Source organism: Lipotes vexillifer, unplaced genomic scaffold (assembly GCF_000442215.2).
Source record: "Lipotes vexillifer unplaced genomic scaffold, Lipotes_vexillifer_v1.1 scaffold443, whole genome shotgun sequence".
Taxonomy (NCBI): Eukaryota; Metazoa; Chordata; class Mammalia; order Artiodactyla; family Lipotidae; genus Lipotes; species Lipotes vexillifer.
In genome coordinates, this window is record NW_006779163.1 from 2,471,903 (window position 1) to 2,487,571 (window position 15,669).

Consider the following 15,669-nt stretch of genomic DNA (forward strand, 5'->3'; position numbering starts at 1 on the left):
CAAACTAGGGAGTCTGCTAGTCTAGATACAGCATGATGAGGTTTCTGCTCTCACTCTTCCCGTGTGGATGAGGAGAAAACTATAGCTCAGAAGAGTGAAGGGACCTGTCCCAGAGCCAGTAAATAAGAAGCTGGGATCCAGACATCACCCTGGCATCCTGGGCTCCACGTTTTGCTTGGGCTTTCATGGCCTCCCTACCAAGAAGAGCACCCAGGCTTCAGCCTGCAGGGGGGGCTACGTGGACAAAGCTCTGAAGGGACACAGTCATGGGCCCCTCTCTACTGCCCCATCTCTGCCTCCTGCTACACACCATCAATCAGACGGCCACCCAACACTTCCTACATCCAGCTTGCTAATTTCCCTCCTCCAAGCCCTGGCTCATGCAATGTCCTCTCCCTGGACCATCCTCCCTCTTTCATCCCAACTCCTACTGATGCCTTGAAACCCAGTTGAAAAGTCACCTCCTCCGCAAAGCCTTCCAGGGAATGAGGCACTGTGTATTCCTGCAGCACGCTTATGTTTGGACTACTGCTCTTATCACAGGGCACTCTAGGTTCCTGTCCACACGTCTGTCTCCCCAAGTAGACTGTGAGCTCCTTAAAGGCAGCAACTGGGTCTTATTCCTCTTTACAGCCCCAATGACATGTAGTACAACCTGGCACAGGACATATGCTCAAAAGATGCCTGATGCAAGCATGAATGAGAACTCAAACCAATGAGACCCATCTGACCCTAAATTATATGTCTTTTATAACTGAGTTGTAATAGTTCTTAAATATTCTAGATATGCTTTTCATCAGGCATACGAATTGCATTTTTTTTTCTCTATATTGTGGGTTGTCTTTTCACTTTTTTTTTTTTCTCTTGGCCATGCTGCATGGCTTACAGAATCTTAGTTTCCCCACCAGGGATCAAACTCAGGCCCCCTGCAGTTAGCTCGGAGTCCTAACCACTGGACCAACAGGGAAGTCCCTACCTGACCCTAAACTAAATGTCTCTAACGCTACTCAGCTTTCATGGTTTCCCCCCACTTTGGTCTACTTTTAATGCTACTTATTTTCTCTCTCGTCAGTCATGATTGTACATCAAGTTCTAGGTCAATAAATTCTGGGATTAGACCTGAAGGCAGCTACAAGCTTCTGCCCCTGAGCAAAGCGCCTGAGCTTTTTCACAGCCCTTCTCCTGGCTGCTCAGAGGCCTCTTTGACTTTCTGGTGGATTCAGAGGGATGGCCTGGCATCTCACCTCCAGATACGTGTGTCTACGTGTGTGCACGTGTGTGTGTGCATGTATGCATTTACTGTAAGTGCACGTACGCATGTTTACATGTGTGAGGTGGAAGATTTCAGGATAGTTCCTTCGGATCAGTTAAGCTGAATAAATGGTGCAGAGGCCAGACTCTGATGGACGAAAACTGTACCCGCCCTCAGCTTTCTGCACGAGCCAGGTAGGCCCCTAACGTAATCCTTTCCACGTGCCAGTGGAGTCGGCATTATTAGGCTCCCCGTTTCACAGCTGAGTAAACTGCGGCTCAGAGAGGCTGAGTCGCTTACCCAAAGTCACACAGCTAGAAAGGGACAGGGTTAGGATTCAAAACCATGACACCCTAAACACACATTAGCGGTTGGGCAGGTGTGAGCATCCTGCTAGTGAACTTTCTAGGAAGGGAACGAAGACCCAGGGAGGGAGAAAAGCACACACCGTGCACGCACCTGCTAAGCTGAGCGTGCTGAGGACGAACTGGGTGCCGTACAAGATGGTGAAGCAGCAGTCTTCCTTCTGGCGGACTGCTTTCGCGCGCTCAAAATCCTTGGAGTTCTTTCCTGGGCGGATTTCCTTTATTTCCATGATATCCACTGAAGGAAAATTAACATCAGCCAATCAGAAGCTGGAGTTCACTCCATCTGAGGCTGCAGCCATGTGCCTGCACCCCAGACACGCAGAGCCCAGCTCTTCACTCCCCAGAGTGAAGACAAGCTGGGCCAGCCCCACAGCCCTGCCCAGCTTGCAGGATTATGTGCAAAAAATGAAATGCTTGCTGTTCTGAGCCACTAAGTACTGGGAGACTTGTTGTACAGCAATAGATGACAGAAAAAGAGGAAACCCATCCTCCCTAGAACCCCTGCTGCCACGTGATGCCAAGTCACTCCGAGCCAAAACCTACCTGGCCAGGATGGCACCTGACCCAGGGGTGACCCCTCCCTCCATGTGATGGCCATCCGATCTAAGGGTGACCCCACCCCCACACATACAGGGTGGCCATTTGGCCCAAGAATGACCCCCTCCCCTCATAGGATGGCCACCTGATGCAAGGGAGACCCCGCCCTTCCTGCCATAGGATGTTCCGTGAACTAAGGAGTGTCACAGAGTGACAAGTCCATCCATCCTTTCCTCCCTTTCTTCTGTCAAAAAAGCACCTTTTCCTGGGATGAACCCATCTCACGTGCTTGAGGTGAAGATGATCCACACCCCGGCACCTTTCACCACAACAAGCCAAAGGAGGGGCCAAGGGTCCCAGGAATGACCAAGATGTCCCACTCCTGGCACGGTGATGGGTTCAGGGATGAGCACATGGCCTAAGCTGGGCCCATCAGCATCCTCCTGGGGTTAATTTGGCCAAAGCTGTTCATCAAATTTCTCCTGCTGCTGCTGCCAGGCTGACAAAACGTGAGTCTAGCGGTAGCAGGCCATGTGCCCTCCCATATAGAAAGCAAAGATTCATCCCTGATGCACTACTGATCCCCTGGGTCCATTTGGGCTTGAAGCCACTTCTGCGCTGGAGCGTGCTACCTATGTGACCCAATAAATTCTCTTTTTTGCTTTGGTTAGTGGGAAATGAGTTTCTGTCACATGTAACCATAAGAATCCTGGGACATACATCTTTGTTCTTACACTGCACAGAGGAACAGGAAAGAGGTATTCCTGGAAATGAGAGAGTAGGGAAGGAGACCTCAGCTTTGACCTGGGATCGAGGAAGCAAATAGACCCAACTGAACAAAGGCATTTTAGAGTCAGAATTGAACTGGCAGGAAAGGTTCACGGCCACTCACACATAACAACAGGAGGAGGAGACAAGAGTATTAAATTAGGGGAGGAGGGGATGGAATGAACCAAAGCCTTTTTTTTTTTTTTTAATTTATTTTTGGCTGAGTCGGGTCTTTGTTGCTGCACACGGCCTTTCTCTAGTTGCGGCAAGCGGAGGCTACTCTTCGTTGCAGTGCACGGGCTTCTCACTGCGGTGGCTTCTCTTGTTGCAGAGCACGGGCTCTAGGCACGTGGGCTCAGTAGTTGTGGCTCACGGGCTCTAGATGCAGGCTCAGTAGTTGTGGCGCACAGGCTTAGTTGCTCCACGGCACGTGGGATCTTCCCGGACCAGGGCTCAAACCCATGTCCCCTGCATTGGCAGGCGGATTCTTAACCACTGCGCCACCAGGGAAGGCCGAACCAAAGGCTTTTCACTTTCTTACCATGGATCTAGCTAGACTGAAAACAGTTTGGGGGACAAGAATCGTAAAGTAAAGTGAAAAGACTTTAAATAAACAGCATTTGTTCTGTACCCTGTGTGTGGTGGTAGCTACGCAAGTCTAAACATGTGATAAAATTCCTTGAAACTACACACCAAAACAAAAACAAACAAAAATTGAGTCCACATAAAAAATGGTGAAAACTAATTAAGGTCTGACTACTCAGCCATAAAAAAGACCAAAATAACGCCATATGCAGCAACATGGATGCAACTAGAGATTATCACACTTAGCGAAATAAGTCAGAAAGGGAAAGACAAATACCACATGGTATCACTTATACGTGGAATCTAAAATATGGCACAAATGGAACTATCTACAAAAGAGAAACAGAGTCAGGGACATAGAGGATAGACTGGTGGTTGCCAAGGGGGAGGTGGGTGGGCAAGGGTCGGACTGGGGGTTTGGGATTAGCAGATACAAACTGGTATATGGAGAATGGATAAACAACAAGGTTCTACTGTATAGCAACAGGGAACTATATTCAGTATCCTGTGATAAGCCACAATGGAAAAGAATATGAAAAAGAATGTATACATATGTATAACTGAGTCATCCTGCTGTTCAGCAGTAATTAACACAATACTGTAATTCAACTATTACTTAATAAAAAATAATTTTAAAAAACTAATTAAGGTCTGTAATTTAATAATATTATACCAGTGTCCATTTCCTGGGCTTGACAACTATGGTTATGAAAGATGTTATCACAGGGGGAAATTGGATGAATGGTACACAGAAACTCTGTATTATTTCTGTAATGTCATCATGAGTCTAAAATTATTTCAAACTAAAAAGTTTTTTAAAACACTTATCAAGGGACTTCCCTGGGGCAGTGGTTAAGAATCCGCCTGCCAATGCAGGGGACACAGGTTTGAGCCCTGGTCCGGGAAGATCCCACATGCCACAGAGCAACTAAGCCCATGCGCCACAACTACTGAGCCTGCGCTGTAGAGCCCGCAAGCCACAACTACTGAGCCCACGTGCCACAACTACTGAAGCCTGCACGCCTAGAGCCCGTGCTCCACAACAAAAGAAGCCACCGTAATGGGAATCCCACGCACCGCAACGAAGAGCAGCCCCCGCTCGCTGCAACTAGAGAAAGCCCGCGCACAGAAATGAAGACCCAACAAAGCCCAAAAATAAATTTAAAAAAAATTTCTTTAAACCCACTTAATTATGAGTGGTCCTATTATGGTGGTGGGGGTGGGGTCAAGGGGTCCTTCATTCCTCAAAAACTAACAACAAAACACAGAGTCTTTATGCGCGCTCAGATTCACAACCTTCTGGGGGGTTAAATCAGCACTGCTGATTTACCTGCTTCAGCAGTTATCTGAGAACATCTGAGGTATTAATGTTTGTTCTCAGAAATCAGTTGCTTACCCAACCCAGCTGACTGCCAGTTAAGAGTCTAGTGACCTTAAGCAATACTCTTTTTTTCCTAGCTAGTCTAACAATGATTATCTAACCATTCTCTTTCCCCATAAAATATCTCTAAGAGGGGATTTCTGAATTGGCCAACTGTGAGCTTTTTGCCTTACAGCAAAATGATAATAAAAATTTGATGCGTTCATAACTAAAGAAAAAAATTTCAGATAATGTAACACTGTCTTCCGGCAATCACCAAGTCTGATCAATTCCTTCCAAAGCACTCTTGAATCTATCTTCTACCGTTCCCAGGGCCAACACCATAATCCAAGCCACTGTCACCCCTCGCCTGCGCTACTGAAGCAGCCAGGAGCTACCCCCATAGTCTTTTCTATGACATGCAGACATGCTCCAGCCACCCCTGGGCTTCAAGCTTGCCGATGGCATCCCAGTGCTATTAAGACTAAGAACCAAGGCCATGTGATGACCCTGCCGACGCCATCTGGATCAACTGTGCATCCTCACTGCTGTGCTCCAGCCACACTGGCCAGCAGCTTGCGTTCACTCCCCCACAGGACACCGCCGCTGGCTCTGCTGGGGACGCCCTTAGCCTAGTTAGCTCCACGTTCTCCCTTCCAGTTTCAGCTCTATCACCGTCAGACGCACAGAATACCCTCCAACTACTGCTGTTACACACACCAAGCCCCTCTTCCCCACAGCACTGAAGAGGCCAAGTGCTTAGTGGTGTGAACCATGGATTCATGGCTGCTTCCCTAGATGGTGCATCTTTCCTCACCACTGTATCTCCACCCCTCGCAGAGCAACTGGTACACAGTGGGGCCCAATAAATAGTTGTTGAAAGAGGAAGCGGACAGAGAGAGATGGGGACACAGACAGGGACAGAACTGGAGATGGGACAGAGGGGGAGGCAGAGGGAGACAGACACACACAGATACAAACACAAACAAATGGAAACAACCAGACCGGGTAAAAGAGGGGCAGAGACAACCAGATATGAACAGAAGACAAGCCATCCAGATGAGGAGGGAGGGAGATACAACCATGCAACGTACAAAGTCAGAGAGAAAGAAACATGGGAGACAGAAAAAGAATAAAATATGCACAGCCGCTCTGATGACGCAAGCAGCCCTGACCGTCCCTACACTGCCCTTCACTTCTCTGGAGGCCAGCCCTGTCCCAGGAAAGGGCCGCAGGCATCCACCCTCGCCAGCCAGGACTGGCTGCCTCCATGATGTCATCCTGTTCACTTCCCCCTTTCTTTTCCCGGGATAAGTACTGGCCTATTCATCATGCTACTGATAAGACTGTGCTTTCTCCATTGGATCGCCTTTGTTCCATTGTCAAAGATCAGTTGAGGATTGGTGTGGGTCTGTTTCTGTTCTCTCTATTCTGTTCCATTAATCTAATTGTCTGTTATTTCCCCAACACCTCCCTGTCTTGCTAACTATGGCTTTACAGTAAGTCTCAGAGTGGGGCACAGACACCTCTGACTTTGTTCTTCAACACTGCACCGGCTCTTCTGGGTGCTTTGCCTCTCCATAGAAACTTTAGGATCAGATTGTCAATATCTACAGAATAACTTGCTGGGATATTGATTGTGATTGTGCTGACTCTACACCAAGTTGCAAAGAACTGACATATTGACTCCTTCCATCCATAAACGCAGAGTATTTATTCATCATACTTTGTCAGCCAGACATTCTCCTAGATGTACACAGTCCTGACCTCCCCAGGTCTTGCAGACACACTAGCTTCATCCATGAGACTAGAAATAAAGGCAATAATAAGCATGTACAGCTCTTACAGAGCACTTACTATATGCCAGGCACAGCGCTAATGCTCTGCACATGTCATAGGTCGGTTCCCTGGAAGTCAAGCCTGAGGCAAGGATTCTTTTTTAGGCTTTTATTGGGCGGTGGGGTGGCGGGAGGGTGCTCAAAGGACAAAGGACTGCAGAAATAGATGAGGCAAGAGAATAAAGCTAGGCTGTGGTCCCAGCAGGGGACGGGCTTCAGCGTGGTCACGTGAGGCACTGGAGTATGGATCACACCAGCAAAGTGAGTCTCCTGGAGACAGTGAGGCTGTCCTCTTGTTCTCCCGTGACGGTGCCCATTATACAGATGAGGAAACAGGCACACAGAGGTGAAGTACCTCGGCCAGGGTCACCAGCAGCAAGTGGAAGGATTTGAACCTTTACGTTGCTTCTCACAGTCAAGCAGGCGACGCTGAGAAGCCACGTTAGGACACGCAGCCCTCTCCCCACCGCGCTCCAGTCAGCAAGTCTCACCATACATGGGCCTCCTGGCTACGTCGGCTCTCATTTAAGTGATTTCTCAACACCGCCTTCCTTCTCCCCATCCCTGCACTGATCCAGCCTGTCATTTTTACATCTGTGCCATAAAGTTCCTCACCAGCACCATCCACGTCCATAGGTCTCTTTGTTTGCTGCCTATCTGCTCTCTCCTCTAAGCCCCAGGAGGACAAGGGTCATGTCCGCCCTGTTCACAACCGGAGCCTCACACCCGCCTGCGTCAGAGCCTGGCTCAGAGCAGAAATTCAGACTGCCGTGGAATACGTGATAAGGTTTCCTGGGTGTCTTGGCTTGGCTTCCCCCAGAAGCGGACCCTGAGACAAGGATTTGAGCACATGCAGTTTATCCAGGAGCTGATCCCAGGAAACACCAGCAGAGGAGCAGGCAAGTGAGACAGAGAAGGGAAGGCGCTGATAAGGAGGCTGCTATGTCATCATCCTGCTACCTCAGGGGCACAGGGAGCTAACCCCATGGGGATCTGGGAGTCCCTTAGAGTTTGCCCCACCAAGAGAGGGAGGGAGCTGGGGTGTTATCCCCCAACCTCCAACTGCTATTGGTTGAGGGCTGCTTTTAGGGGGCCTTAACTCCCCAGGCCTCAGGCAAAGAGCTGCAGCATTCACGGCAAAGTGCCTTTAATGTGCGGCACTGACTACTATGGCAGCAGGGTTAGGCCTCGGCATCCTCTGCTATATCAGGTCATCGAACTGGTAGGTTCTGTGCTACCCCCATGGAACTCGGAGATCAGATGTTTGAGGGGTCAAAGCTGCAATGTCTCTCTAGTTCAGGCAGAACAGTGGCAGATGTGGACAAGTCCCAGTTGTTGAGGGAACAGCGTCTCTGGGCTCCCCCAGGAGAGATCCTACATGGAGACGGGACGAGATGTTACTGCCCCTGTACATTCTGTAGCCCCAAAGGTATCCTGGATCAGCAGGTGGTTCTGGAATTACTGGTATCAGTGCACTCCCTCGCTCACTCTCTCTTTTTAATGTAACAGCTTTTTTAAGATATAGTTCACATGCCATACAGGTCATCCACACGAAGCATACAATTCAATGGCTTTTAGTATATTCACAGACTTGTGCAACCACCACCAGCGTCGACGTTAGAACATTTTCATCTCCCCAAGAAGAAACCCATACCCTTCAGCCTCCACATTTCCCACTCAGCCCACACCAGCCCCCGGACAACACTCATCTACTTTCAGTCCATAGAGACTTGCCTGTTCTGGATGTTTCATATAAAGAGACGCATACGATACGTGGTCTTCTGTGTCTCGCTTTTAGATTCACTTGGCAGAAGATCTTTGAGGGTCCTCCGTGTTGTAGCTCGTGTCAGTACCTCATTTTTATGAATGAATAATATTCCATTGTATGGATTTGGTCTATCCATTTACCCACTGATGGATATTTGGGTTGTTTCCACCTTTTCGTTATTGTAAATATTACAGCTATGAACATCTGCAGACAGGTTTCTGTCTGAACATACAGGTTTCTTTTTGAACACCCGTTTTCAGTTATCTCAGGTTTCTGGTAGGAGCGGAAATTGGTCCTCTATTGACTACACCCTCAGGGCTGCAGGTGTAACGGTGACGTGCCCCCTTCATGCCACGCGGCTGATCAGCCACCAACCCGGGCCAGCGATGGTGCTGGTATGTAGGTGGCCAGTCACTTGCTGTGCATGAGCTTATGGCTGGGCCTCTGCGAGCCACCAGCGAGCCCTTCAAAGCTGTCACCACTACTTCCAGGCCTTCTGGGCAAGCAGGGGCCACCTCCAGAGACACAGAGGTGCTCACTCTCTGGCCACCCCCTTGATTACCAGAGGCCCCAGGAAGTCAGGAAGGAAATCCCTGGCCAGTGGGAGTGGTTTTCTATTTGATAACTGGCAGAGTCTGCAGGGGCCCTTTGGGCATTTTTGTTGGCATGCCCAGTACATGATCTTGCATCACACGGGGGCACCTTCCTTGCTGAAGGGTGGTCCCCCCACACCAGGGATGCGGAGCAGCAAGAAGCATAAGGCCGGCTGCACCCAGCCGGGTTAATCCCAAACCACCTTTCGGACCTGCCGCTGGGAATAAAACCCTAGTGCCGGGGATGCAAATCCACAGGTTTCCAAGGGTCCCCCAGGTCGTGACAAGCCCATGGCTGGTGATGAGCAGATAGACTCTGGAACCAGTCCACCTGGGTTCAAATCCAGCAGGTGGTTTCAGGCAGTAACCTCACCTCTTCCTGCCTCCGTTTCCTCATGTGAACAATAGGAGAAATAATGGTCTCCCCACACGGTGTTCTCTGAGGATTAAATGAAAGTGTGTCCGTATGTGTGCGTGCGTGCGTGTGAACTAAAATAGTGTCTGGTAATTTTAACTAATAAAGATGTAGTAACTTTTAAGCGCTTGTTAGCTACTATTTTTTTAAATTATTAATGCAATGGAATAAAGCTGAACTCACATAAGGCCTAAGGAAAAACATCATCTCTCAACTTATCTGTTGTGGAAATTGAAGAGGCAGATTCTTACGTAGTGATGTGGAAAAGCTCCGCAACAGCTTACATAAACAGGATACCAGATTTATGTGCCTGCATCTGTGCGTGTGTGGGGTCCACATGTATGTACAAACATGTGCATGCACATATTGTGTACAGGTGCCCGTTGCTGTTCAAATTCTCACTATATTAATACTTACTGTAACTCGCAAACATTTTTTACCTAAAATGCACCACAAAGATCACACACCTGCTACAGGAAGGTCAGGTGCAGGCACCTGTGGAAATACTACTGTGTATCAGTCTGCATTAGAGAGGAACATGTCCAGTGCTCTAATGCTGAAAATCATCATGCAGCAAACTTAGTGTCCTGCCCACCCTATTCAGTCTTAGTGTTTACTGCTGGCAAGCCAGCTACCAACCAGAGTCCAATTTAGATGACCTCTTTAGCATTTTTAACAGATTTCATTGTCCTTTCTATCAAGTTACAAAGTAGTTACAGGACAGAAAAAAATCAAAATTCAGAACCAATACCGTGTAGTATCACATGTATGAGTAATAAGTTCATTAAAGCATCAAATCATTAGGTATTTGTTGCTATCAATGCTTCGTACGCTTGCAGAAATATTTGATGGGCTGGTTTCTAGGTGATTAAGGGTGTCAAGCAATACTGGGGAAACTGGCTGGGTATTTTGGAGCTGTTGGTAACGTGCCACCACTTGTATCCATGTAATATGACATAATACACTGCTATCCAAAGAAAGATGCTCTCCATTGTGTTTTCAGGAATGCATTAGGCTCAGCTAAGGAGGGATGCCTGTATTTCTACATGTGCTCACATGTGTGTAAAAGCATGAGAAAACGTTAAAAAAAGAGATTCCCACCAATTTGCTGACAACAGGGATTACTGGTGGGAAGGGGGAAGGGCAAACGGTGGCAACGGGAGCTTGATCTGCACTGGTTGAAATTCTAGCCAAGGGGCACAGAGTCGGTAAGAGGACCGACTTTACTTTCCAAGTCGGCTCTGGCGGCCAGAGCGCGGGCTGAGTGTGCTTGTGCAGTCGGGCTCTGCAGCCGTGCTTCCTGCTTGAAGAAGTGAGATAACACAGCCACAGAAGCAAAGCCTTGTCTCTGAAACCTCCCCCTGCTTCCCGGCATCACCTCGGGTCTTCCCCAGGTCCGGCCACCCCTCCCCACCCATCACCTGCAGACATACACTTGGGGTTTTCTGCCCCCTCTGTCGGTTGTCCCCATGCCCCTGTTCTTCAACTCCTGTTTCCTTCCTCCTCCCACTCTTGATTCTGGGCCTCTGTCTTGCTGACCCCCCGCATGCCTGGAACATCCTCCTATCCTCACATGACCTATTCCCCAATTTCCTCACTCGACCTCAAGTGGCACCACCCCCCAACAAGCTTAACAAAGTATCTTCAAGGAAGCTCCAGATGTACCCAAGGGGAAGAGAAAGAGAAGGTTCGGGGACCTTCCTGCACATACCCACCACCCTCCTTTTTCCATCTTTCAGTCACTCAACCAACCAGGTAGGTAGTGACCATCTCGATGAGTGCCAAGGATGAAGCCGACAAGCACGGTCCCCGTCCCCGGAAGCTCAGAGCCTGGGAGGACAGACCCTATCCAAACCTGCACACAAGCACGTAAACCCACCACCATGCTAAACACCTCAAGGGAGCAAAATCAAGTCTACACGGGGGCTTCTTCCCAGCAAGGGGAAGAAAGGCTTCTCGGGGGCATGCATCTTGGCTGAGTTCTGAAGGCTAGAGTTATCCTGGTGAAGGGGGAGCAGAAAGCCCTGGAAGGAGTCCCGGGCTCCAGAGACCATGGCTCAAATCCCAGCTCTGCTCCCCAAAGATGCCTGGGAGGTTGGGCAAGTCACCTCCCTTCTCTCTGCAATTTCCTCATCTGCACTCACAGTGGTACAGTAGCTCCTTCCCTGAGCTGCTCTGCAAACAAGATGAAATTACATTAAGTAAAAACTGCAGTGGCCCCCAGGAGGTCTCACAGTCAGGGTTAGTTGAGCTATTGGGATGAATGCTCTTTCATAGCATCTTTCAACAACACCTTCACCACTGCTGCTGGTTTCACTTTGTCTCAGTGTTGCTCTGTCTCAGTGAAGGACCCTGCTTTAAAAAACCAGGGGTGTGGGGTGATTTCACATACACAGCAGCATCTGACCTTGAAGTCAGATAAAAAACTGAGGTGCACGACAGGACACAGTTACAAGAGGTTCAACGTGGGAGAGGAGAAAGAGCCCAACTTTACAAGAATCTAGAAGACACGTGCTTAAAGTTCCACTCTACTTGTCCCGGCTATGCAGCTTGGGACAGGTTTCTTTATTCTAGCCTAGCCTCTGCCTTCTTATAGGTAAAATGGGGAAATAATAGCCATCCCACAGGTAGATATACCTAAAAGAATTTGATAAAACATTAAAAATTATTTTAAAGCCTAGAGATGGGAAGTGAGGGGGGCCGTTCTCATCTTCCTTGTTGAAAATGTAAGAAACAATGGATGAGACTGCGCTGACAGCCAGAGGAGAATATGCCACCTCATGCTTCCATATAGAGACTTTTCCAGAATAATAACATGCAAATAATTATTTAGCTGTTCCTGGAATGCTCTGTATCCAGGCAGAAATGTTTGAAGGACTGTTTTATGGGTGTTTAAGAGTTTTAAGTGATCCTGGAGAAAGTGACTGGCCTTCTCTTCCCTCCGGGGACTCCCTCTCCCCAGGGGAGCAGGGAACACTCTCGGACAGCAGAGTCTGGAAGAAAGAACCGGGCTTGCCTATCTCAGCCTCCTGGTCCAGCTCTGGTCCAATCCATCCCCCAAGAGCCACATGCCCTGCCCTACTCCCTGCCACATGGAGTGGACATCCAACAGTGCCAGTGACAGAGTGAGCAGGTCAGGGGCCAGAGGTCAATTCTAAACCAGACTCTCAAGGCAGCTCAAACACAGAGCAAACCTTCTCATAGCCAGTTATGAGTTACCTGTGTTTCAGTTCTTGTTTCCAAACTCAAGAGAAGATGAGCAAGAGGACTCTTATGAACTGGTCAGCTGAGACCCAAAGCACTAACTAACCATCACACATAATCCTTTAAATATGCATTTGTTTTAGCGTCACTTCAACTTGATGTCTCCTCCCTCCTGCTGGAAATGAAATGAGAATAATCCCATGCGTGTGATATGGGGAAGGACTTTAATAAGAGTACCGGCATTTTTTTTTTTATGTCGTAATTGTGATGTATTTTAATAGGAATTGGAAAAATACAGATCTAGCAGCCTCTAAACTGTGAGATCAAAGTTCCTTCTCTACAAATTTAAGTTAAAAAGAGTCCATTTTAAAATATGTATTAGGTACATAAAACAGGTATTGTGCAGATATTTCAAAAATCATTAAGGCATTAAAGGAAGGACTCACTCCCTTATGCCCAGCCTATTAAAATTTTAATTTGCTTTGCCTTAGACCAGTATTGTGAATCAAAATTACACAGAAGGCCTTCATTGTACAAAGGCTATATATAGGTATTTCCCCCACTGGATCAACCAGTTTTTGGTTTGGGGTTTTTTGGAGTCATATGTGCTTTTGACACTTTCTCAAATGTCAGTCATTCGATTATCAACTTTGTCAAGTGAGCCATATCTGCACAGTGCTGGCACTGTTTGTCTAATATTTACCTTTAAATCAACTCACCTTTTTCACTTGAACAGATGTATTTTAAGAATGGGTTTATGCCTTACGGTAAAAAGAAAACCAGTCCCACCCACCATACATTACAGGAATTGTAAAATAACGCAGTCAATGGAAACAGGACAATATTAAATTCTGCCTAAAACCAGCTGATGCCAAAAGGAAACCCTCATGTGCTTCTGAGTTGTAAGAGGACAAAAGCAGGCGTGTTAGAGGGCGTGAGGCCGAGTTCACCATAGTAAGACTCACAGAACGACACAGAAGCAAAGCGGTGGTTACCTCGTGGGGACAGTGGCCACAGAGCTGGACATGTGTAAATTTGAGCTCACGCTCACCTCGCTTGCATTTAACCATAGGTTTGTTATATCTTATTAAAGAAAAATGCCTTTCAAAATGAGACGTGTTAAAATTTTAGAAATGCAGGTGGGTGTGGTTATTAAGAGGGATTTTGGTGGTGATGGAACTTCCAATATCTTGACTGTGGCGGGGGATACGGGGACCTACCCATGGGATAAAATCGTACAAAACGAACAGATACACACAGAGTATAAGGACAACTGGGGAAATCTGAGTAAGTCGGGTAGTGGACTGAATCAGTGCCAGCATCCTGGCTGTGATGTCACACTACAATTCTGCAAGATGTTACCATTGGGGGAAACAGCACAGTCCACCTGGAAAATGAATCTTCATTTATCTCAAAAGAATGTTCAATTATATCAATGAAATTTTCAATTAAAAATACAGGGTAGAGTTAGTGCGCCACGGCTAGCCGGGAGGGAGTCCGGGGAAAAGTCTGGACCTACCCAAGAGGCAAGAGACCTTTTCTTGCCTCTGTGTTTCCTGGTGCGCGAGGAGAGGGGTTTTAAGAGCGCTGCCTAAAGGAGCTCCAGAGACGGGCGCGAGAAAAGCTCGGAAACCAGAGACGGGCGGGAGACGCTAAGGCTGCTGCTGCCGCCACCAAGGGGCCTGTGTGCGAGCACAGGTCACTGCCCCCACCCCTCTTCCGGGGAGCCTGTGCAGCCCGCCACTGCCAGGTTCCCGGGACCCAGGGACAATTTCTCAGGGAGAACACACGGCGGGCCTCAGGCTGCTGCAACGTCACGCCGACTTCTGCCGCCGCAGGACCGCTCCGCACTCCGTGCCCCTCCCTGCCCCCGGCCTGAGAGCGCCAGAGCCCCCGAGTCAGCGGCTCCTTTAACGCCGTCCTGTCTGAGCAAAAAGCAGACGCCCTCCAGCGACCTACACGCAGAGGCAGGGCCAAGTCGAAAGCTGAGCCCCTGTGAGCTGTGAGAACAAAGAAGAAAAAGGGAAATCTCTCCCAGCAGCCTCAGAAACAGCGGATTAAAGCTACACAATCAATTTGATGTACCCTGCCTCTGTGGAATACATGAATAGACAGCGAATCATCCCAAATTGAGGAGGCGGACTTCTAGAGCAAGATCTATGATTTTTTCCCCTTTTCCTCTTTTTGTGAATGTGTATGTGTATGCTTCTGTGTGAGATCTTGTCTGTATAGGTTTGCTTCCACCATTTGTCCCAGCGTTCTATCCGACCATTTTTTTTTTTAATTTTTTTCTTAATAATTAATTTTAATTTAAAGAACTCTGTTATACTTTACCTTCTTTCTATCTTTCCTTCCTTCCTTCCCTTTTTGAGACAACGAATCGTCCCAAATTGAGGAGGTGGACTTGGAGAGCAAGTTTTATGATTTTTTCCACTTTACCTCTTTTTGTGAGGGTATATGTGTATGCTTCTATGTAAGATTTTGTCTCTATAACTTTGCTTCCACCATTTGTCCTAAGGTTCTATCCTTCCCTTTTTTTTTTCCTCTAAATAATTATTTTTTTAATTCAATAACTTTATTATACTTTATTTTATTTTACTGTATCTTCTTTCTTTCTGTATTTTTTCCTTCCTTCCCTCATTCCTTCCTTCCTTCCCTCCTCCCTCCCTCCCTCCTTTCTTTCCTTCTTGCCTTCTTCCTTTCTTTTCTTCTTTCTTTCTTTCTTCCTTCCCTCCTTCCTTCCTTCCCTCCTCTCTTTCTTTCTTTCTTTCTTTCTTTCCTATTTCCTCCTACTTATACTAATTCTCTCTACTTTCTCTCCCTTTTATTCTGAGCCGAGTGGATGAAAGGCTCTTGCTGCTCCAGCCAGGAGTCAGGACTCTGCCTCTGAGGTGGGAGAGCCAACTTCAGAACACTCGTCAAGAAGAGACCTCCCAGCCCCACATAATATCAAACGGCGAAAATCTCCCAGAGATCTCCAT

General features: G+C 47.8%; 1 protein-coding gene across 2 annotated transcripts in view; it reads right to left on the reverse strand.

Annotated features, from left to right (window-relative positions):
- Positions 1–15,669, reverse strand: part of PLCG2 (phospholipase C gamma 2) — a 148,804-nt gene that overhangs the window by 84,319 nt on the left and 48,816 nt on the right. For both annotated transcript variants that reach the window (XM_007452535.1, XM_007452536.1), the window contains one exon: positions 1,712–1,855. In XM_007452535.1, the coding sequence (XP_007452597.1) occupies positions 1,712–1,855 (144 nt within the window). The remainder of the gene's footprint in view (positions 1–1,711; positions 1,856–15,669) is intronic.